General features: G+C 34.5%; 1 protein-coding gene across 1 annotated transcript in view; it reads right to left on the bottom strand.

Moving 5' to 3' along the window:
* LOC128986167 (guanylate cyclase soluble subunit beta-1) overlaps positions 1-22,375 on the bottom strand; it is a 192,892-nt gene that overhangs the window by 31,998 nt on the left and 138,519 nt on the right. The window contains exons 3-5 of the mRNA XM_054406350.1: positions 13,182-13,282; positions 4,867-4,985; positions 1,997-2,152 (exon numbers count right to left, since the gene is read on the bottom strand). Coding sequence (XP_054262325.1) covers positions 1,997-2,152; positions 4,867-4,985; positions 13,182-13,282 — 376 coding nt within the window. The remainder of the gene's footprint in view (positions 1-1,996; positions 2,153-4,866; positions 4,986-13,181; positions 13,283-22,375) is intronic.

The following is a 22,375-nucleotide window of genomic DNA, read 5'->3' as shown; positions in this document are numbered from 1 at the left end:
TTTTAAAAACAAATCATTGTCCAGCTGGTTTTGAACAGTGTTGGTGCACTCACCACAGTATCCCCCTGCTAATGATTTAACTTAAGTAACTTAAATCATGATACTTTAAATATGAAATCGTACAGGAAAGCGTACTTGTCTTCCATATTTTGTTTTGATCGCAGGTTTTAATTTGCTTGAACTAGTCTTGGGTGGTTGCTTGGTATCTTTAGGATCATCCGTGCTGCTGCCTGTAGCACTGCCTCCTTGCACTCCTGCCTGCTTTTTTGTCAGCTTATTGAGATTTGTTGCCTCCACCCTTGCGCTTCTTGAATAGAAGTTCTTTACTCTCTTTAGCCCTCCAAACGAGCACCTCTATGTTTTGGAGATCAGCTTTGTACTTTTCGAGCATTTTATCTGTCACTAATAGATCACCTGTCATCACTTCACCCATCTTTGCCATCAGCCTAGACTTTTTCTGAATACTTTAAAACGTTTTACAAGCGAGGTTTTTATGTTATCAACCGTCTTCGTGGTATTGATGGCGTCTAGAACCTCGTTCAAGAAGGGTCGGTTGATAGCAATATGCTGATTGGTATACCCACTCCTCTGGGCCACTGCGGCCGCAACCAAAAATGCCAAGTCTGAGCCCTTCATACTAGCTGTGCTGTGCAGTCGGGAACCCTCAAGTTGGCCAGGCTGGCTGCTCAAGTTAGGTTCTGCATTCACACCGTTCTGGAACACTGGGGTGTGTGTAGCAGCTGGTGTGGCAATGACAGGAGAGGAAGTTAAAGGCTGGAATTGAGGAAGTTGGTTGCTGGAAGTTGGTGGAGGCGTGGCTTGACTGCTACGATCATCCCTGTTGCTAGCTCTGCTTCAAATAGCAGAGTTTATATTTTATGTTTTAATATTGACCTTTCTCTTTCATTGCGGATTTTCTTTATTTGGTGACCTACATATTCACCAAAACTTTTGAATTCGTTTCTCCCTTCGGATGCGCTCTCATCTAATCTTCGCATTGTATCAAAAGCCTTGAACGACAGGATTCTGCTTCCTCTTTCTTCCGGGTTGGAAGGATTTGTTGTTGATAGGGTTAGAGTTGCTAGAAGAAAACCGTGATGTAGTAGGTGTAGCAGGCAATTCATTTATGACTGGTTGGTCTCCATTTTAAAAGTACTTTTAATAAGAAATTTTAATAGTACAACAGTATATGATATAACAGTTGCTAGGGTTTGCAATGAGTTGTCTTTTCAGTTTCACTTGCTTTGTATAGACCTTTTTTTAGATTGGTGGGGATCAGTATTTGTCACTAGCACACTACATCGATGATAACTTAACTTTTTTTTTTTAATTCTAAAACCATCGACAAAGATATATGTAAACTAATTAATTTCCTAGCTCCATCCTTAATTTAAGCAAAAAGGTAGTTGAATTATGGCGGAAAACTTTGTAATGTAATTGTTTAAATTTCAATAAGAACAAAAGGCTCGGTTAAGACTTTGAAGTTTGCCTTCAGTGCAAAAAATATCTGGAAATTCAAATCGCCTCTTTAATATGCTCCCAGAGCTGGACTGTATAATCCTAGTATTAAAAGGATGAGAAATCTGGTACTACATCAGTTTATATTTCAATCAGAAAACTATGCACACTCAATGTAATTTGAATATTTTAGGTTTAAAGCGATTAATATCTTACAATTTAAATTACCTTCATGATAAACATAAGATAATTTCAATAAAGTTGACGATATAGGTCTACATCCAACATATTAAATTACTTTGACAAAGGGTCTAATTATTTACTTAACTTTCAAGATAAACATCTTAAAATTTAAATAACCTTGACCATGCTGACAAAGATGTGCTCCAAATTTCCCATCTTAGAGCGAGGAATATCTGGCGATTTCAATTACCTTGAAGACAAACATCTTACATTTAAAATAAACAACTTACATGTTCAATTACTTTGACGATAAGCATCTGATAATTACAATTTATCACGATAAACATATCGTTACCTTTACGATGCCAATGACGATGTGCTCAAGCCCAGGCCTGTCAGAGTAGTAGTGGAGGATGAGGGCTCCGTCCTCTGGTCTCTCCGTACATCTGAAGGAAGGCGCTCTCATGCCAGGGTACAGGGTGCCGAGGTGATCGTGGAGAGCGTCAAGGTTCTGAAGAAAAATAAGGATACGTTAGATTGTATGGTAAGTTTGTGTAGTGCCTAGAAGGGTCATTTTAGAAGAGGAACTTTAAAGTTTTCCATAAGAAAATGAAGAGGGAAATGAGTTAGAGGTGGGATGTGGAAAATTACTTAACCTAACATAAACCTTAACTTTATCAACCTAACCGAACCAAACCCTTACTTAGACCTCATTTATTTTACGAGACGAATTTAACAGTAAGTTTTTTTTTAAGATCCCCCTTAAATATATAGGGACATAAATGTATTCAGTAGATTAGATGTGGGTTGAAACGACAACTTGATTATTTTTACACTGCTGATGTAGATACATATTAAAATACCCAAACTACTTATATTAATAACCTAACCAAGCCTGAATTTGTTTGACCACCTTCATTAGATAAGACAAATTTCATATGTGGCAACTAGAATTATTTATTTCCCCAATTATATCCACCTATCAATAAAAAATGTTACAAAATTGTAAAAAAATAAAGAATATTTTCGCAGTAGTTTTATAATCTACTTAACTAATTTACAATCGCGGTCGAAGTAGGGACAAGCTAGTTTATTAATAAAAATTGCATTGATGTATGAAGAAACAAAAGTTTAAAAATGTAATACAAAAGCAAGTTGCAAAATGCATCCACCTAAACTTCACACAAGGTTATGAACTCAATATCAAAGACATAACAGAAATATAAGTTGGTTCAAGCATCGCAACTTTTATCATATCTTCTCAGAATGTGAACTTGGTACGATGTTGTTTTTCGCACTCACAAACTTTGTTCTCGAAAGTTGTATTGCAAAGAGAGAATAAATGTTTTGAACTTGTGTGTTAGACAATATTTTGTTTATTTATTGTAAAATATATAAATATTAAACACAATCTAATATTTATGTTCGCATTTAAATAAGATCAAACACTGTAGGGCCTATTAATGTTTGAATGCATATTCACTATTATGCTCTAGCCTAGTACGGCCAGGGTAACAAATATTAAAATTTTTTAGTTCCAAAAGTTATTTTTCTATTTCCAATATGTTTGCAGTAAAAAAAAAAAATAACTTGCAAAACTATGTAAACAATTGCAAGATTTGGATGTTTAATGCATTTTGGTTCGTTCAAAACGTGCTACTCATGGAACTGTATGCTAACATAAAGTCCACTTAATAGTACCTAGTTAAACCTAAGCCTGTAAGCTTCCACAAAGTAGACGGAAGAGTAGTTGAACCAAAACGAGCTTTTCCTAGAACTGTAAGCTTCCACAAAGTAGACGGAAGAGTAGTAAAACCGAAACGTGCTGTTCCTGAAACTGTAAGCTTCCACAAAGTGGACGGAAGAGTCGTTGAACCGAAAAGAGCTGTTCCTAGAACTGTATGCTTCCACAAAGTGGACGATAGAGTAGTTGAACCGAAACGTGCTGTTCCTAGAACTGTTAGTAAGCTTCCACAAAGTAGACGGAAGAGTAGTAAAACCGAAACGTGCTATTCCTGAAACTGTAAGCTTCCACAAAGTGGACGGAAGAGTAGTTGAACCGAAAAGAGCTGTTCCTAGAACTGTATGCTTCCACAAAGTGGACGATAGAGTAGTTGAACCGAAACGTGCTGTTCCTAGAACTGTTAGTAAGCTTCCACAAAGTAGACGGAAGAGTAGTAAAACCGAAACGTGCTGTTCCTGAAACTGTAAGCTTCCACAAAGTGAACGGAAGAGTCGTTGAACCGAAAAGAGCTGTTCCTAGAACTGTATGCTTCCACAAAGTGGACGATAGAGTAGTTGAACCGAAACGTGCTATTCCTGAAACTGTAAGCTTCCACAAAGTGGACGGAAGAGTAGTTGAACCGAAAAGAGCTGTTCCTAGAACTGTAAGCTTCCACAAAGTCGACGGAAGAGTAGTTGAGCAGAAACATGCTTTTCCTAGAACTGTAAGCTTCCACAAAGTGGACCGAAGAGTCGTTGAACCGAAAAGAGCTGTTCCTAGAACTGTAAGCTTCAACAAAGAAGATGGAAGAGTAGTTGAGCCGAAACATGCTGTTCCTAGAACTGTAAGCTTCCACAAAGTGGACGGAAGAGTAGTTGAACCGAAAAGAGCTGTTCCTAGAACTGTAAGCTTCAACAAAGAAGATGGAAGAGTAGTTGAGCCGAAACATGCTGTTCCTAGAACTGTAAGCTTCCACAAAGTGGACGGAAGAGTAGTTGAACCAAAACGTGCTGTTCCTAGAACTGTAAGCTTCCACAAATTGGACGGAAGAGTAGTTGACCCGAAAAGAGCTGTTCCTAAAACTGTAAGCTTCCACAAAGTAGACGGAAGAGTAGTTGAACCAAAACGTGCTGTTTCTAGAACTGTAAACTTCCACATAGTTGACGGAAGAGTAGATGAACCGAAACGTGCTGTTCCTAGAACTGTAAGCTTCCACAAAGTGGACAAAAGAGTAGTTGAACCAAACCGTGCTGTTACTCGAACTGTTAGTTTCCACTAAGTCGATGGAAGAGTAGTTGAGCTCAAACTAACTGTTGTCAACCTTTTTCTGCAATATCTCTGTACAATAAAATCTCACTCTTACAAATCAATAAATGTTTGAATATTTTATTGAACTTAATAGTAATAGTAGTATAGTTTATTGAACTTATATTTTGAATTATTTTATTGAAATAATACGATCATATTAGACATTTATTTATTCCTTTTTCATGTATACTTGCCTGAAGGAAATCTCGAGGTGTAGCTCCGAGCACTTGCAAGATCTTGTCGTAACCAGAGTCTTGGCAGAACTCGAAAAACATCTTCCCGAAAAGCTCTAGGATTGTGTTGGCAGGGAGATCTGAAAGCACGTGAAGACTTAACAAAAACTACCTTTTAGGAATATATTACAGGACATTGGATTGAACATATCAATAAAGCTAATAATGATCACCAGCTTATAGGAAAACCGTAAGCCGCACACCTATCAACCGCATACTTGAATGCCTTGAAGGTCTTGATGTGAAACTTCCTGGTAAAAACGTGAGTTTTCGATACATCTGTTTCAGTGAATTTTGAGTATATGTTTTATCTATGGTATAACCCATGGGCTACAACTCTTAAGAATCCGTCGGTTTTCAAGGCAGCCAGGAGGCGTTCAAAATACATAAACAGTGTTTTTTGAAAAGGACAAATTGATATCTACGTTATGTTACTTTGACAACACGTTAACTCAATATTCATATTCAAACTTAATTAATCTTATCATTTCATTGAATTTTGAAACAAGTTCTTTAAAGGTAAATTGTTTCATAATGTTCAGCCTTCAACTAATTGCAGCCGAGGGAAGTTCGTCCATAATGCTTCTTACCGGAGATTAACCTGATAACTTAGATCCTTACCTACAAACTTGTTACGTTTACTAAAGTATCCTATATATTAAAACGAAACAGGGTTTTTTTATTTCACGATACTGAATCTACCACTTGACGGATTTTTATGATTTTTGTGTTGAAAGAAAGATAATTTTGAGAACTAGGGAATGTCGAAGCCATAATTTTAGTTTAGGGTTTCAGTTTTCTAGAAATTAAGTTTTAATTTTCAAAAAGTCTAGCAGCCGACGGACGAGTTAAAGTCGTTTTAGTGGTGGTTTAACTAACAGCTGGTTTCTAACTGTCATTGAAATGTTTATGTTACAAGTTGTTTGTATACAAAAATATTGATCGTCAGAGTTTGCCTACACACTATATTACTTTAAAATGCAGTTTATTTTCTACCGTAAAAGATCTATGTTATCAGGAGATTGTGTAATTTTGAACTAAACATTTTAAACGTATAATCAAGTTTTGTCATAAATGCAATCCGTCTAAGTATAAGTGCTTAATCCTTTAAGATATAATTATCCTTTAAGATATAAGTGGTTTACGTGTTGATACATCTTTTTCTAGATGTTTGAATATAAGTATGACTGCATTCAGTACACATTTTATTCGTAATGAAAATGTCAACAGGTGTAGTAGGTCTCCACTCTCCAGAAAACTGACCAGTAGGCTGCAGGGTGTCAGTAGAAACCAAAATCGATTCATACCATATCATAACTATCCCAGTAGTACTGTATGATTCAGAAACTTGATAAAGGGGTACATTCCAAAAGTAGACCGAAAGGCTCGGATCTCGGATGGGCTGGGCAGGCTTTGCATGGCAGAGAGAAGATACTTCAACTTTTAAAAGTGTATTCCAAGGAGTACTACAAGGTAGACGACCACTTGGAAGACCAAGTAATGAAAGACATCTTCATACTGGTATCTTCCTGTCTTCCTGTCATCCAGAAATGGCAGGGGATAGAAATGGCAGGGGATAGAAGAGAACGATTTTTTCATTACGAATAAAATGTGTACTGAATGCAGTCATACTTATATTCAAACATCTAGAAAAAGATGTATCAACACGTAAACCACTTATATCTTAAAGGATAATTATATCTTAAAGGATTAAGCACTTATACTTAGACGGATTGCATTTATGACGAAACTTGATTATACGTTTAAAATGTTTAGTTCAAAATTACACAATCTCCTGATAACATAGATCTTTTACGGTAGAAAATAAACTGCATTTTAAAGTAATATAGTGTGTAGGCAAACTCTGACGATCAATATTTTTGTATACAAACAACTTGTAACATAAACATTTCAATGACAGTTAGAAACCAGCTGTTAGTTAAACCACCACTAAAACGACTTTAACTCGTCCGTCGGCTGCTAGACTTTTTGAAAATCAAAACTTAATTTCTAGAAAACTGAAACCCTAAACTAAAATCATGGCTTCGACATTCCCTAGTTCTCAAAATTATCTTTCTTTCAACACAAAAATCATAAAAATCCGTCAAGTGGTAGATTCAGTATCGTGAAATAAAAAAACCCTGTTTCGTTTTAATATATAGGATAACAATACTCTCGCCTATATTTTCTGTCTTTTACAAAGCGGTTTTAAATCTTCAGGGTTAGATTGTTGAATTTATCAGTAATATAAGTTTCAATTAAATAATTTAGGACCAAAATCTGTAGACCATAAGACCGTAAGACCATATTAGGGTGTATCAAGATCACAATAGAGCAAAAGATTTTCTTATAGCGGTACAATTCAATTAACTTTTGCATATTTAAGGTAATTAACAAGTTCTACAGGACCGCGAAGATTCACTGATAAGTTCCAAGTTTTGCGCCATAATCTCTCCTTTGATCTTTGCGTAACTCGTTACAGACTCGGGAAGTAATTAAAAGTCGACGAGTTCAAAACTCGCGAACCAACTTAGTTTTAACCTGTTAGAAAAGTCTCATTAACAGATTATTATTCGTTCATTAGCTTTTTCTAAGAATTAATTTTGACTTCAGGAATCAAGTTATTTACTGTCGTGAACAAAACTTATTTAAAACTTGTTTTTTAGCCGTTAGGGAAATAGCTTAGGACGCTGTAGAATTCCTTTTTAGAGATAACACTACTTAATTTGAGGTTATTTATCTTCCTTTTTTTAAAGATATTTAAGCATGGATGTATAAGTTGTGGCAATCGAAAAAAGAAAGCTTCTTTCTCTGGAAGTTGATCCGTACCTGGAGATTTATCCAATGGTTTAAGGAAGGCTTGGGCCCAGGTAGACATAGGGTCAGGAGACAGGTTCCCTTATACAGACAATATTACCTTACTTAGTTAATATAAGTATGTTTTCTCCTACTGGGTCGTAAAAAAAATTAGTCGCTACTTTCATAACAAACCTATTCTGGGTTTTTACAAAACCTATTATTAAGGAATTATTAACTTAAACGTAACAGTACAGTTCAATTAAACTGTCTCATATGCCATACCGAACGAGATTTCTATTTTATGCAAATAGCTTTTTGATAAATAACGTTTACTTAAAATAGTCGATAATGTTAAGCTATATAAGTTATTTACTTTCAGATTGAATTCACGCCTCCTCGGGAACCCGTTTAAGTTTTATAAGACCACTAAAGTATACTAAGCAAGCATTTATCGAAACAGTATATTTAAAAATTCACACAACACTATTTAAAAATTCATATATTATTTGAAATTTGGTCCATTTATTTGAAAATATTAACATACCCTACTTAATTAATAAATAACAAAAGTAAAATAAAGGCTTGAAATTTGAGATACACTTGTCTATAATTTATTCAAGGTTTCATTGAGTGACAGATTTCTTCTGCGACATATCAGCTTAGTTGGTGCAACAGTGAACTTTCTAATGGGTTTAAACTTAACCTTTGTTCTTCGAGATATTTCTAGGTATAGATTTCGCAAGTTATCTGGTGGAAGGTATTGTTCCTTAATGCTCGTAGGGAAGTCTATTAAAGGATACAGTCATTAAAGACATTACATTGGAAGACATGTGATTTGTCACCGAATAAACCACGACAAAACATAGTGTGATTTGTAAAGTTAAACAGAAAAAGGTGCTTATATAAGATTAAATATTCATTGAGTGTATAATAAAAAATGTAATGTGCTCTAGCAACATAGTGGAAGTAAGCCAGGTGTACCACAAGGGTGTGTTTTTAGCCCCAAGCTGTTTCCCAATCTTTATAAACACTGTTGGCAGAACATGATGTTGTGGTGATCCTCGGAGTTACCTGGTGATCCACACCTGTAAACACAGTGCTTTTGTCTTGTGTTTTATACCTTCGACAATCCTACATAGCACGTCTTGTAATGTTCAAACTTTCACTATCGCGTTCATCGGTTAAATCAGTGTGAATCGTATAGAGTGTGCTATTATTCGAAGTTTGGAAAGGGTAAAGCTATAAAAGTTCAAGTTTAGTAGTAGTTTTATTATTAATATTTGATCAAATCAACAAAATGAAATGAGAACATGGTTTACTATCACTAATAGATCTCAAGGTATTTAAGCCAACATATCTCTAGAGTTGTTGCTATATGTAGTTGTGGTACAGAAAAACTAAGACTTTCATGGACTGCTTATGTCTTCCTTTCAAGCATTAAGGAACAATACCTTCTACCAGATAACTTGCGAAATCTATACCTAGAAATATCTCGAAGAACAAAGGTTAAGTTTAAACCCATTAGAAAGTTCACTGTTGCACCAACTAAGCTGATATGTCGCAGAAGAAATCTGTCACTCAATGAAACCTTGAATAAATTATAGACAAGTGTATCTCAAATTTCAAGCCTTTATTTTACTTTTGTTATTTATTAATTAAGTAGGGTATGTTAATATTTTCAAATAAATGGACCAAATTTCAAATAATATATGAATTTTTAAATAGTGTTGTGTGAATTTTTAAATATACTGTTTCGATAAATGCTTGCTTAGTATACTTTAGTGGTCTTATAAAACTTAAACGGGTTCCCGAGGAGGCGTGAATTCAATCTGAAAGTAAATAACTTATATAGCTTTACATTATCGACTATTTTAAGTAAACGTTATTTATAAAATACACAAGCTATTTGCATAAAATAGAAATCTCGTTCGGCATGGCATATGAGACTCCTTAATAATACGTTTTGTAAAAACCCAGAACAGGTTTGTTATGAAAGTATCCACTTATTGTTTTTAACGACCCACTAGGAGAAAACATAATAATATTAACTAAGTAAGGTAATATTGTCTGTATAAGGGAACCTGTCTCCTGACTCTATGTCTACCTTGGCCCAAGCCTTCCTTAAACCATTGGGTAAATCTCCAGGTACGGATCAACATCCAGAGAAAGAACCTTACTTTTTCAATTGCCACAACTTATACAACTATGATTAATCATCTTGTCTGTCTCTATAAAAAAAGAGAGATAAATAACCTCAAAATTAAGTAGTGTTATCTCTAAAAAGAAATCCTACATCGTCCTAAGCTATTTCCCTAACAGCTAAAAAACAAGTGTTAAATAAGTTTCGTTCACGACAGTAAATAACTTGATTCCTGATTCAAAGTCTAAATTAATTCTTAGAAAAAGCTAATGAACAAATAATAATCTGTTAATGAGACCATTCTAACAGGTTAAAACTAAGTTGGTTCGCGAGTTTTGAACTCGTCGGATTTTAATTACTTCCCGAGTCTGTAACGAAAGATCAAAGGAAGTGATTATGGCGCAAAACTTGGAACTTATCAGTGAATCTTCGCGGTCCTGTAGAAGTTGTTAATTACCTTAAATATGCAAAAGTTAATTGTACCGCTATAAGAAAATCTCTTTTGCAAAAAAATCTTTTGCTCTATAGTGATCTTGAGACACCCTATTATGGTCTTACGGTCTTATGGTCTACGGATTTTGGTCCTAAATTATTTAATTGAAACTTATATTACTGGTAAATTCAACAATCTAACCCTGAAGATTTAAAACCGCTTTGTAAAAGACAGAAAATATAGGCGAGAGTATTGTTATATTGTGTTATAATAATACATGATAACTTACGAAATCTGTACCTAGAAATATCTCGAAGAACACAGGGTCAGATTAAACCCATTCGAAAGTTCACTGTTGCACCAACTAAGCTGATATGTCGCAGAGGAAATCTGTCACTCAATGAAACCTTGAATAAATTGTACTCTAACATGAGACAGAAATATAAATTAGCAATGCAAATGGAAAGCTTCCACTCAATTGATGAATTATTTTTAGGTGAGGGGTATCAACTCTATTTTCGTGAAAAGAAAAGTTTTCCTCTCCCTAACCCCGCTCAAGCTCTTGTACAAGATACAACCTTCAGTTTTAAAATTCGTGCTAAACAACCCTATCAAGTTGTCATACACTTGATACACTACACTGTCATACACTTGACACACTACACGCTTCGCCGCTGCCATACACTTTATATGGGGAGAACGTGTTTTCATTGATAAACTGTCATACCTTTGTTGATACTTATTCGATTTAAATGCGGTTTTCATCATTGTACTCGCTATACAAGTACGAGGCTTTTGATGCAGTTTTACGTCGGTAAAAACCCCGTTGTCTCATTATTTAAACAAAAAAGTGCTGACTTGATATTTTTGTAGTTAAATTATTATTATTAAGCCTCATTTTATAATACAGAGGCTATCGTATTTACTAAATGTATACTACTTTGGACTTACAAAAAATTAGAAAATTTATTTTTTGTCACAGTTAATTGTACGTCTAGGAACATATTTAGGGACATTTAAGGACATTAGGGAATTCTAGGGACAAATTATGATGGTTCTTGGGAAATTTCGCTCAGAGTTGTTGGTAACACTGTTCACTTCAGTTGTGTTTGTTTTGTTGTTTTGGCTTTTATAGTTATGGCTTCTATAGATATGGGTGGTTTGTTTTACTCATCTCAAGAACTATTCAAATTGGTTAAGTTTTACTATTCCAATTTTAATTGCAATATAACAAAGGAAAAGATGGTAGAGCGTGTTGTGAACATGGCATGCCAGAAGTTTTACAACACTGTTTTCAGAGGTCAAGAAGATATAGTACAGCTGGGGGAAACCCCTCATGCAGTGAAATTGATCAAATATATTGGATATCTGTTCTTCAAAATAACTCTACACCAAGAGGCAAAATTTAAAACTCACAACCAAAATCTAAGCTCTACTGGTCTTTGGCAAAAGTTGCACAAATTAATACTGTTCATCAACACATAGGAAACATGTCTTTACAATTTAATTGTATTGAAATATTATTGCCATAAATTAAATTATTTGATTCGTAAATAACTTGTTTTTTTTCATAACCTGTTTTAAACCTTTTTGTGCTCTTTCATTTGGTACTCCAACCAAACAAATTTATGACTTTGATAGCTGTATGAAGCATATTTTATTACTACAATGATAAATACATGTTAGAACTGAATAACCCATTTTTATGATTCCGTACAGTATTCCATTTACTCACCACGCACGCTAGTGTTTTGTTAGACTTTATTTAAAGTTAAAACATAATCTGAAAAGTATTCCAGAAAAAGTCAACTTATCGAAATTCTAGTTTATTTTGCCATATACATGAGCCAGATATGATGCAATTTTTTCAAGCCGTATTCCCGATATTTAGCATTTTCATTGATCGTCCAAATCATTAATAGTGTAATATAGAGATTTTTAGTAGTGTTCAATGATGATATTTACTATACTTTCACTAGTTGTATGGATCGTTGGGGCTGTAAAAGGTGTAACATCATATCTGTTGGTTCATGTATTTGTAGTGAGGTATTCTCCACTTGTAAGTGAGAGTACTAATAAAGCTAAATAAGGACATACTGACGTAGGTGGTTACATCTTACAAAGGTTTATTTACTCCTTTGGTCTCCTTCACTTTGGTCTCCTGGCGGTGTTATTTAGTTGGTACCATCTACGTGAAGCAATGCGGCGTCGACATCAGACTGACAAAACATATCTTAGTGAACCACCGATGGATTTGTCCTTGCATTTCCCCAGAACCTTTGCGTTTCCTCCGTCGTAGCAAATGTGGTTCTGAGGATAGTTACTGGTCTCAAAGTCGTCTAAATGGTCTAACATCTACATGTCGATGGGAGGGAGGTTATCCACCATGTATAGTATCGGTCTTAACGTACTACTACTGTTGCATTAAATAGATGTTAGAGCTTGTAAATTCATTTACCGATAATTAAACCAATGTAAAATTATCATACCTACAATTCTCAAACGTTTTAGTCCGATTATTTAGGATAGAAACAACTAACAACCCATTTCAATTTGTCCAATTGTTTTAGTCCCTACAGTATGGATACACGCTAAATGATCGCAGCATCTAAATTGCATCTGTACCATTGAAGGCATTCTCCTACAGAATATCAAATCATAAAATGTGTTTATGTCGGTTATGTACATCAATATCTTATGGATTTTAGATAGAACAATTTTATAAAAAGCCTATACTGGAATACACTTTAAAATTTGGAATTAACTCCGGTCGAAGTTTTGGAATGAGTTTTTATACTTTTATTTCAAAAACCTTTGTACATGAAAACATATATTGTTATTCTATTAAATGTTTTGGTCTATACCATGAAAACTGTTTGAAGAATAACGAAAACTGTTACTTACTCAGAATTTTGACAGCTGCTCCAACTAAATTGTAAGTGATCTCGTCCTCGTAAATTTGTCGAACGAGAAACTGGCCTTCCATGTTGACGTCTGCGTCTTTCCTAGAACAAGTACACAATTGTATATTTTCGTTTTAACTTTACAAGAAGTTTCACTATAATTATATCACAACTATATTATTATTACTTGGCATACTTAGGACATCTTTAAGGTAAAAAGACGAAATTACGATAAAAGGTAAGTGGACTTAACAGTATCATAATTATTATTATCAATTGAGATGGGACCTAGATGTGTATTTCAATCCAAATATGAGTGAAGGATGTGTGTAGAATGGAGCGAGATACGTTGTGCAGCTTGTTCTGACTAAGGTCAGCTGTTACACCAGAACTAATTATTTAAGCCCAAATGACCAAGAACAGCTGGGTTCAATCAATGAATAATTCAATTTCGGCCCAACGAAAATGTATACACTTTTCAGGATCAAACCGGTGTACTTTATATTACCAGGTGAACATTTTTACCTCTGCTACCCCAGTTGTATACAATCATTGACTATACACAGAATAGACTTCCCAAGTAATGTAATAGCTATTTACCTTACAAGTGTAGTAAGAGCGTTTTTACACGCTCTTGCGTAACGTGTAACGTACAAGATTTTACCTGACCCGACAATATACAGGAGGTTACGAACAATATTTTTCATTATCCATTTCACTCATCTTCTAACAATAAATTTACACGTTCATTTACAAACAAAAGCTAGGTTAGAAAAATTCTTGAAAGCATAACAATAAAATTCAAGCGCACAGCTGATTTCTAGCGTTGAACGTCGTTAGCTTCATAGAGGTATATTTTCTAAGTTAAGCACTCAATGTTATTTAAATGGGTTTCATTACCTCACCGAGTGAGTTTTCCCAACTTTACATCACTCGAGAAGTAAGGAAGTTGTATACATCACGTTTGGGATAGGGAAGTTTAACATGGCGGGTTAGGTAAAAATCTGAAGCCAAAAAACGTAGTGCAATCTATTGAGATGGTTTAACTAATGACAATATTCTATGTTAAGTGATAAATCAATCAGCTGTTTGCTATGATACTGCATTGTTTTTAATTAATTACACATGTTGTAAATGTTGTAACCCATTACACTAGTAAACTCTGGTGAGATGGTCCTGAAATTCATCTATTTTCTAGACTTCAAATTTTTATATTACATAGGAAGTCTATTCTGTATATAGTCAAATGATAAAATACAAATTTGAAATATACGATAGTTGTTTGCCCTGAAAGTATTGATAAACGTTGTACTTGAATTTTGAAACCTTATTGGCACTCATTCAATATATCTTAATCTGATTTCCTTTGTTTCAGCAACTGATTGCCTAGCTTAGAGATTTAAAGGGAAATAACCCAATAAAATGAAACTCGATACACCGTAGTTAGTTAGGTAATAGCTTTTGCCCCCATCTGGTAAATGTCATTGGCTAAAGTGACTTTCCCCAAACTTTGATCAGGTCATCTGCTTTGACCGAGTGTTTAGTAAACATTGAGTTCGGCGCTTTGATTTACATTTTCGTTTAATTTCTTGTCAAAGATGAAAGCATAGATTGCGAAATATCATACAACCTTCATAACGTTCAAATCGTTTTTCAGTTTATTTGATTATGGTATTGGGCATTTTTAATAATGGTATTTGTGTGTAACTAATTTAGAAACATCGATCGTAATTATAAACATTCATATTTAAAACAGGAGTGTTTGTAAGTTTCTTTTATTTACTTGATCAAATAAAAGAAAGCTACAACATTTGGTGTTACCCTTAAATATTAAAACTACCTTTTTCAATTTTGTTGACGATTTAAGAAATTTTGCATATCAAAAAAATTTTGAAGTTTAATACTTTATGATAATCATACACTAAAAAGTAACAAAAAGACTACGCAAAAGAATTTCAGGCATTGTTGTGATTAATTTGTTTTACAATGGCATTTCTAAATCCAATGATCATTCAGAGATTTGCCTACACATATTCTTACAGTCTCCCTCCCTCTTAAGAAAACTGATTTATGAACAAAAAATTTCTTGTTCTTTATACTTTCGAATCTAATAAATATTTGTTCTGATACTTCAATTAAAAATATTGAATTGAGTAAGGTAATAACGGTACATCCAGCCCCTTAAGTTTTAGAGTTAATTTTCCTACTACTAGATATTAAAGATTTTAATTATTAAATATAAGGTTCAATATCCTATCAATAATTTTAACTATGTTTCATCTGTGCTCCCAGAACAAATACTCGTACTATATCTAACTAATTTTGTATTAGGCCTACAACACTTTTGTCTCAGAATGGTTTGACCAATAGATAAATCAAACAAAGAACCATATTGCTCTTAAAATTACATGACTGTAATCTAGTAGTTTTAATGTTTCAGAACTTGGTATTAAATTTTAAAATCATGTGTATAAACAATGTTCTTCCAGGATCCAAGACAAGGCAATTGCCTTTAGAGGCTAGCTTAAAAAGATAAATGATCAGAGAGTAACTATCTAAAGCATTATTGCCTCTTAGAGCCTCGCACGTTGGTTAATTTATTACTTATGAAACCGAAAGTTTAAGCTTTATTGATTCTAGACATAAATCACAAACTGAACAAAATAAAAACTAAAAAAGTATGAATAAAACCTTAACTGAAATACGCTCGTATCACTTGTTACATTCCTTTTGATTTTTTAACGTATTATACAATTTAATTTACTACATAGTGAATCCCGTAAGGTGTCTACTACTAATTTCAGACAAGCTGTTTGACATACAATGATAAGATGAATGTTTTTCCAATTAACCAACCCTAAGGAATAACGTAAACTAATTTGAATGTTTTCTTAATGCTGGATATTCCGAAACCAGAGGTTCACTAGTTTGAATCTCAGTTGTCAAATACAAACTCATGTCATAGTATGCATAAATTTAAATGCCTTTTGAATGCAAAAATCTTTGTTTAATCAGAATTTGACTATTTAAAGTTAAATTTGGTTTAAAAATGTCGGCTATTTGTTAAAACGTTTAAACTATTTTGAATTGCCTACCTTTTATTTCTTTAATGTACGGATATCTGTATTCTGATTGTAATGTAATATTTCTTATTAACTAAGCTTTACATTGATATTAAATACTACAATAATATCACTTAAACTAGAATTACAAAAATAATCATAGCTACATGGCTAAAACTCAAACCTTTCAAAAGCATCCAATGTTAACCAGTATACAACTAGAGGTCAAATCCTAGCAGCCTAAATCTAAAATGTATCCGGATTTCACATAGTGTTTTAGTTATGAATTAAAAATATATTTCTCCATATTAAACTTATGTTAATTGCAAATATATATATATATATATATATATATATATATATATATATGTATACTACAAGAGTATATATATACAGGGTGATTAATATCTTTTTAACTAAATCCGTTAGAAAAGTCAAACTTTTAACATCAACTTACATGTATAAAAACTACTTGTTCCAAGCATTTTCATGTTTTTACCTCCACCAGGGGACGACCCGTAAGGAGTAGGTACAAAATCTTTAATGTAAGCATAGGTTGATATGCACACCATTTTAAAGGTCTGGTCAAGTGGAGTTCATTTCCGGAAACCGCATCTCAAAAGGTTCATTCGTTACAAAATGGCGGCATTTCAAATTTCTTGTGGAATATACCTTTACAGGCCTTAATATTGGTAAATACTCGTATTAAACATTATCTTGAGAGCTGAAATTGTATTTTAAAGTCAACTAGCCCATAGACTAAGTTTATTCAATCTTCAAAACTAATTTAAACGGGTTTCAGATTTCCCGGCTAATTTTGACTATGAGTATTTACCATTACTAAGGCCTGTGCAGGTATATTCCGCAAGAACTTTGAAATGCCGCCATTTTGTAACGAATGAACCTTTTTTGACGCGGTTTCCGGCAATAAACTCCACTTGACCAGACCTTTAAAATGATGTGCATATCAACCTATGCTTACATTAAAGATTATGTACCTACTCCTCGTGGGCCGTCCCCTGGTGAAGGTAAAAAAATGGTAATACTTGCAAAAAGTAGTTTTCATACATATAAGTCGATGTAAAAGGTTTGAATTTTCTAACGAATTTAGTTAAAAAGATATAAAGCCGTTTCCAGACTTTTTTGTCACCCTGTATATACATATACATATACATATATATATATATATATATATATATATATATATATATATATATGTCACGGTTTCTAAGGAGAAATTCAGGGCACTGCAATCACTCTTGTAAACCAAGTGTCCGCTCTCTTGACTTTAACTGGAATTTCAAGTTATTAATCTAAAGTTTTGATGGATGAGTTGCTTTCAGGGGACTCCGTGAAAAGTGTTTATCTTTTAACAAAAAGGAAGTGTTGGCACCGATAGCTGGAAAGCAATTTAAGTTTACAAGCGTTGAAAATGTTTCAGATCTAACAAACATATAGTAGTCTAAACAAACCACTGCATGGCCATAATAGTTAGACTAGAGAGCAAATATCCTGTGTCTATGATTTTTTTTATTTATCGTCCCACATTTACAAGTTTTACACTTTATTCAGGCGGTCGCGTCATTATCACATGGATAAAATCCATTGGATATTGGCAGGATTTGAACCTAGGACCTTGGTGTCTGAAGACGTGAGCTAACACTAGACCCACCCTCCCCCTCATGAGCCCTCTGTATCTACAGTCAACTATAACAGTGTTTTAATGCATCGAAGTAGTTTTTTAATCCCTTAGGTAAATAAGAATCATGAAGTTGAGGAAGTAAACTTTAAAAATTATCACTCGTTAAAATCCGTCCCCTGATTATGCCAGTTGATTGATCCGATTTCAAAACCGTATTTTTATATGTATGAAATATATTTGTATTTGTTTATCGCTACGCCACATAGTATAAAATACCTCATAATCGACATTGAAACTACTGCACCGTTAAAAAATGTTTTGTTTTTTGTTTCTTTGGTTAGCAATGTCTTCTTGTTCACTAAAAACTAACTATATTTATAGAACACGGTTGATTTTGATCCCAATGACAAATACATATTAAACTAGTCCGAAATCGACCGTGGCAGATTCGAACAAACAACCTTAAGATTAGAAAGCGAGTCCTAAAACTACTCGTCTACCCAGACACATTATGTTAATTTGACACAGGAAAATGGTTAGAGTTTGCATTCTCAAATATGTATAGGCTTTAGCAATACAATGTTATTTTCACCATAAAGTATTGGGTAGGAAATATTTACACTTTTCAAAAGAGCACTTAAATTATTACCATGGTGCAATTTCAATTTCCGGAATTTAGCAGATAGCCCAGTCAATAAAGGTTTTATGTCGGAACAAATTAATGACAAGCAAAACTATATACCACTGGATAGTACACATAGAGATGTACATTTTCCCAAAAGTCCCCTAAAATCCCCCCGGTGCTTTCCCCCCCACCCCCCCTCAAAGTCAGGAATTGCAAGGTTTTACTAAATCACGCTTAAGTCCAGTATGGTTTATCCGATTGTAATCATTTATAGCTCGTTATATTCCTAAATAAATTGTCTAAAATAAGTTCCTTTACACTTTTGCGTTAAATCCAATACTTTCTTCAAAATTTAATGATAAACTCTAAAAATAAGCAAAATCTTTAAGCCGATATTTCAGTTTTTCTGCCATAGTTTTTTAAATAGTAGAAAAAATGAAAAACACCTTCTCTAAAGATTGTAGAGAATGTCTTTCTGAACATTTTCATATAAATAAGTATAGGATTGTGATATAAATATGGGCAGGGGAACGGTAAAACGAGACGAGAGTCTGGGCCTCGACGACGCAGCAGTTGTCGTGCCGCGCGCCGCCTTATAACCGCGAGTGAAGTTATCCACCCTGGGTAAGGTACAGTGCAGAATGAGTTTGTTATGCAAAATCAATTATCTATTATTGAGGTTTGAACTAATACTGTCAGAGATAACATTGATTGGTTGGCTTTAAACCTAAACTTGTATTATTTCTTTGGTGTGATACATTGAATACCTCCCATAGCGTGGAATGTATTCAGGCCATCTAGTGTTCTCACATTAACATCGGCGTTATCAAAAACGTGTTGCATAAAGGCTTCTTCCTTTATTACAGGCGATCCCGCAGTGATTAGTGAGTTTTAAGTAAATAGACGTTTCATTATAGGACGCACAAATTCCCATTGAGTTAAGCATGTTTATTAAATGCTTGGATCCAAATAACCTATGAAGTGTTAGACTGAGCCCCAATTGTACTGAGGACAGAAAAGATCGTGGCCTGACAGCTGAAATGATCGCATGATTAATAACGATACGTTTCCTTTTCATACTACTTTGTTCTGATGACGTTCTTTTCTTCGTAAGCCTACTTGTGAAGAGTGCCAATGACTCGGGAATCAAACTTTCATCTCCACTTTTGATTTCATCGACGCCTGGATAAGACTGAGTGTCATAAGTCATCTTTTGAACATCTTCCTTTATTATATCAGCTGCTTTTGTCACAATCCTCAATTTTTCAGCCTGCTTGTCAATCTCTCGATCTCTGTACCAGCTATCTATAATTTTATTAACTGTGTCAGACAAGCAGATTAAATTCTTTTTGCCTGACACGCTAGACACTAAGATACGATCTTCGAAATGTTTTACAAGACGTTCTTTTAGCCATCTGTCTGAATACATATCCGTTACTCCCGTGATTCTGCTCAGTAAGTCTTGAAGCTCCTTAATAGTGAACTGACATTCGTCACTTTCTTCCATGTAGTCACACAGCTTGGCAAAATGATCTTCGGCAGTAGCTGGCCTTCCAATAGAGCCCTCTCCAGAAGAAGAAAACGATGTGAAGCACTTTTTGTGATACCGAGCCTCAGGTGCAACAAGGTCACTCACGTTCAACAAACGAGCTCTTACTCTTTCTCCCCAATCATCACTCCATTCGTCACATTTCTGAAGGAAATTCTCCCTTATTTCTAGTGTTGCCACAACTCGAATTTCTTTCCTTCGGTCCAGAGGAGTTTTGGAAGTGACTAACGCCGAATCTCCACAGATAAAACATTTAGTTGTGAAGTCAAATACTTCCCCCACGTTTCGCCGTGTTGATGTTGAAGGGATACATAGTTCTGACCCAATGACAAAACCGCCGCGGCAATGCTTGAAGGTCTAGTATAATCATGCCTACACTTTTTATGAACTTTAATGGTCTGTTTACCTTCAATTTTTTCGTGAACACCATCTTTTCGCTTTAAGCTACTCTGTACAATAGTGTTAAGTCCTTTTGAGGGGCACCTACCGGTTGCGCGGAGTGGTCAGATTTTTGACGAGTGTTAGTTTTATGGCCCCCCAAGGGTAGAGACCGGTCGCGCGGAGCGGTCACTCTGCTCATTGAACCGTATATCATCCTTTCAACCCCCATACTACTTGGTAGGAGAGCCAAAACCCAAAGAATTAGTCGCAAAGACCGTCTCTTGCAAAACTTAACTTTACAATGTATATTGATGTATTTTGAATGTTGATTGTTACTTCAAACTAATATTACAAATGTGAAAGTTTGTGTTTTTGTTTGTTTGAAGTTCAATCATTTTTAATTACTGGTCGGATTGGGCTGAAAGTTGGCATTATAATAGCTGACATTCCCGATTAACATATAGACATAATTATTCTTATCTCAAAAAAAACCTTTCGGGCTCCACCCCAGTGGTTCTGGTGTTTGGCATGTTAAGCTTATGAGTATTCGTAGTTAAAAGGAATTAAAGAGTTGTTTCAGCTGTTTCAACTGCACAAGTTGGTTCTATGATATTCAATATCATTACAAAGTTATAAGGTTTACAAACAGGGTCCAGCACTATTAATATTTTGCATTTATGACACCAGCTACTTTGAACCAAGGTGCAAAAACAAAAGGCTGTGATAAGCAATGTAACTGTCAAGGTAGGATTGTTTACAGTTAAATTTATGTTTGAATTTATAAGTAACGTCTGTACCTGTTGCTCGAATTCAAGCAATTGCGAAGTATTACAGGCGTTAATTTTAAGAAAGAATAGCTGTTATAATTTCCGATGACCTTAAAAGAGGCGACTAATCGATTATGGAAAACTCACGATGTACATAATAGTTCAATATAATCAATACTTCTTTTAAATATCTTATCATACTTCAAAAGCTGAACTAGTGTTTTAGTTTTTTTACTCATAGCCGCATTAGGCTGTTCATAATAACGATAAATTAAAAAAAAAAAAAAAGAACACTAAACACTACACTATAACACAACACTAAAGTCTACTATGTAGTCTCTGACAGTATTAGTTCAAACCTCAATAATAGATAATTGATTTTGCATAACAAACTCATTCTGTACTGTACCTTACCCAGGGTGGATAACTTCACTCGCGGTTATAAGGCGGCGCGCGGCACGACAACTGCTGCGTCGTCGAGGCCCAGACTCTCGTCTCGTTTTACCGTTCCCCTGCCCATATTTATATCACAATCCTATACTTATTTATATGAAAATGTTCAGAAAGACATTCTCTACAACCTTTAGAGAAGGTGTTTTTCATTTTTTCTACTATTTAAAAAACTACGACAGAAAAACTGAAATATCGGCTTAAAGATTTGCTTATTTTTAGAGTTTATCATTAAATTTTGAAGAAAGTATTGGATTTAACGCATAAGTGTAAAGGAACTTATTTTAGACAATTTATTTAGAAATATAACGAGCTATAAATGATTACAATCGGATAAACCATACTGGACTTAAGCGTGATTTAGTAAAACCCTGCAATTCCTGACTTTGAGGGGGGGTGGGGGGGAAAGCACCGGGGGGATTTTAGGGGACTTTTTGGAAAATGTACATCTATATGTGTACTATCCAGTGGTATATAGTTTTGCTTGTCACTAATTTGTTCCGACGTTGGTCGTTTTTGTGTCTTCATTGACTGGGCTAAGAAACAATTTTTCAATGATTATGATAAGCACAACTATAAGTGCTTCAAAACATGATTGTTTAGAATATCAATCCGAAGAGTTTTTAGTAACAGAGAAGAGCTGTTGAAAGTAGTGTCGACCGTTATAAACGATGTGTTGAACATATTTCACTTTCGCTTGAATGCCGTAGTTAACGACC

The sequence above is a fragment of the Macrosteles quadrilineatus genome, unplaced genomic scaffold, assembly GCF_028750875.1.
Source record: "Macrosteles quadrilineatus isolate MER2022 unplaced genomic scaffold, UCM_ALF_1.0 Scaffold_2__2_contigs__length_208266976, whole genome shotgun sequence".
Lineage (NCBI taxonomy): Eukaryota > Metazoa > Arthropoda > Insecta > Hemiptera > Cicadellidae > Macrosteles > Macrosteles quadrilineatus.
Note: the sequence above shows the minus strand (reverse complement) of the source record. Positions and strands in the feature narration are given on the sequence as shown.